This window comes from Cyprinodon variegatus, unplaced genomic scaffold (genome assembly GCF_000732505.1).
Source record: "Cyprinodon variegatus isolate N-32 unplaced genomic scaffold, C_variegatus-1.0 Scaffold565, whole genome shotgun sequence".
NCBI lineage: Eukaryota > Metazoa > Chordata > Actinopteri > Cyprinodontiformes > Cyprinodontidae > Cyprinodon > Cyprinodon variegatus.
In genome coordinates this window covers 330970-332907 of record NW_015151018.1, presented here as the reverse complement: position 1 = coordinate 332907, position 1938 = coordinate 330970, and the positions used below count along the sequence as shown (strand labels likewise).

General features: G+C 54.9%; 1 protein-coding gene across 1 annotated transcript in view; it reads right to left on the bottom strand.

Moving 5' to 3' along the window:
- plcl1 (phospholipase C like 1) overlaps positions 1 to 1938 on the bottom strand; it is a 189099-nt gene that overhangs the window by 36485 nt on the left and 150676 nt on the right. The window contains exons 6-7 of the mRNA XM_015391938.1: positions 596 to 1703; positions 220 to 396 (exon numbers count right to left, since the gene is read on the bottom strand). Coding sequence (XP_015247424.1) covers positions 220 to 396; positions 596 to 1703 — 1285 coding nt within the window. The remainder of the gene's footprint in view (positions 1 to 219; positions 397 to 595; positions 1704 to 1938) is intronic.

The following is a 1938-nucleotide window of genomic DNA, read 5'->3' as shown; positions in this document are numbered from 1 at the left end:
CGGGAAAGACCGTCACCGGGACAGACCGACAGTGGGACAGACCGACAGCGGGACAGACCGACAGCGGGAAAGACCGTCACCGGGACAGACCGACAGTGGGACAGACCGACAGCGGGACAGACCGACAGCGGGAAAGACCGTCACCGGGACAGACCGACAGAGGGACAAACCGTCACCGGGACAGACCATCACCAGGGCATAACCATCAAGTCCTCTTACCTGAAACTCAAATGTCTCATCAAACATCGGCTCATCCTGGTTCTGAGCGGCGGTGCGCGTCCTCTGCTCGGCGCAGTCGGCCGGGACGCCGTGCACCTCCAACACTACGTACGGGTCAATGACCTCCCCCTTGGCCCCGGACCCCTGGGGCTTTGGCAGGTTGTGGGCACTGATGACCTACACGACAAAACACAGAGCTGCTCATGTTTAGTTCAACAGGTCTGAAGAAAAACCAGTGAAATGTCAGAGGGTGAAGAACTCCACCATAAAGTGAAATCAAATAGTAATCAAAATAGTTTAACAGCAAATCGGAAGCGTTTGTAAAGAAACATTCATTAACTTAAATAACTGTGAAAAAGCAGAGTAGCTTCTGGACCTTAATGCGCAGAGTTTGGGGTGGGACTCCCGGCACGCAGCCATGGGTGTGGGCACTGAAGTACGAAACTGCGTCCCTCATCACAGCTGGCCGTAGGACGTAGCCGCAACCCCCGTTCTGTGAGAAGCGGCCTCGATGGAGGTCCAGCATGGCGCCTGGAGTCTGCTGGTTTAAGGCCACTAGCTGGACCCCTCCTTTCCAGTATCCTTGTGGGTTGGGGTTACTGGAGTCCAGGCGCACTGAGCTGGGTCGTACCCTGGTTAGGGTGCGTTTGGTGAACTGAACGAGGTCCTCTGGGCTTTCGCTCGTCAGCCGTCCAGCCTCTCCTTCGCCCAGAGAGCACATGGTCCAGTAAGGCATGTCAGGGGGAAGGGGTGATCCGGGGGACGAGGGGCTGCTGGGGGGCGACTGACTCTGCTTGTTACTTCCTCTCTGAGCGTAAAAGCTGCGGCTGCTTGTCCGAACAACAGCCACCAGGTCCGACAGGTCTTTATGGAGGGTTAGCTTCCTGGGCTGAGAAGGAGGAGGCACTACCAAGACCACACCTAGTTCCTCCTCCCCAGGGATGGTCATCCTTCTTCCAGCCAGGGGCCCCCCTCCTCCTATCTCCTCATCCTCCTCCGATACCTCCCCGTCAGAGCCATCCTCCTCTGGAGGGAGCTTTTTCCCAACAATAAGGATCCGCCCCTTCAGCTGCTCCGGGGAGGGGAGGGTGGTCGCCCTCCCTCCCAGGCTCACATGTAGGGCCTCGGGTTTATAGAGCCGGGATCCAAACACTTTCTTGAGGTGGTGTGCCATGGTGCGCTGCTGACCTGGTGAGCACCGGTGACACAAGTAAAGCAGGAGTGGGTACTGAGACGTCAGGAAGGCGTATTTATTCACCACCTCCAGCGCCGAGCGGATAGTAACGGGTGCATGGTGGTGATGGTGATGATGGTGGCGGGAAATATCAGGCCCGTAGTCGACCCCAAGCAGAGGCTCGCCCTCAGGACCGTCTGTGATGCCCAGCTCCAGGCATCGACAGCCTGATTGCAGAGCCTTGGTCAGCCCTCCGAGGTCCGCTCTTCCGTGGACCTGGTCATCAAGCAGGTAGGAGCGGTACGACGTACTGGAAGGAGAGACACAAGTCTTCAATCAAAGGATTGGAATGCAATTTTTTTCCACCCTTCTTCTTCCATTACAGATTAATTATGAAATATATTGAGTTTTTGATATTGAGACAAAAGAGCCAAAAGTGGTAAAGTAGAAGATTTTTTTTACACATTTTTACGGTGGCCCTGAAGTGGAAACTGCAACTACAAATCTAAAAGCGCAACTACATTAAGGAAAACAAAACTACATAA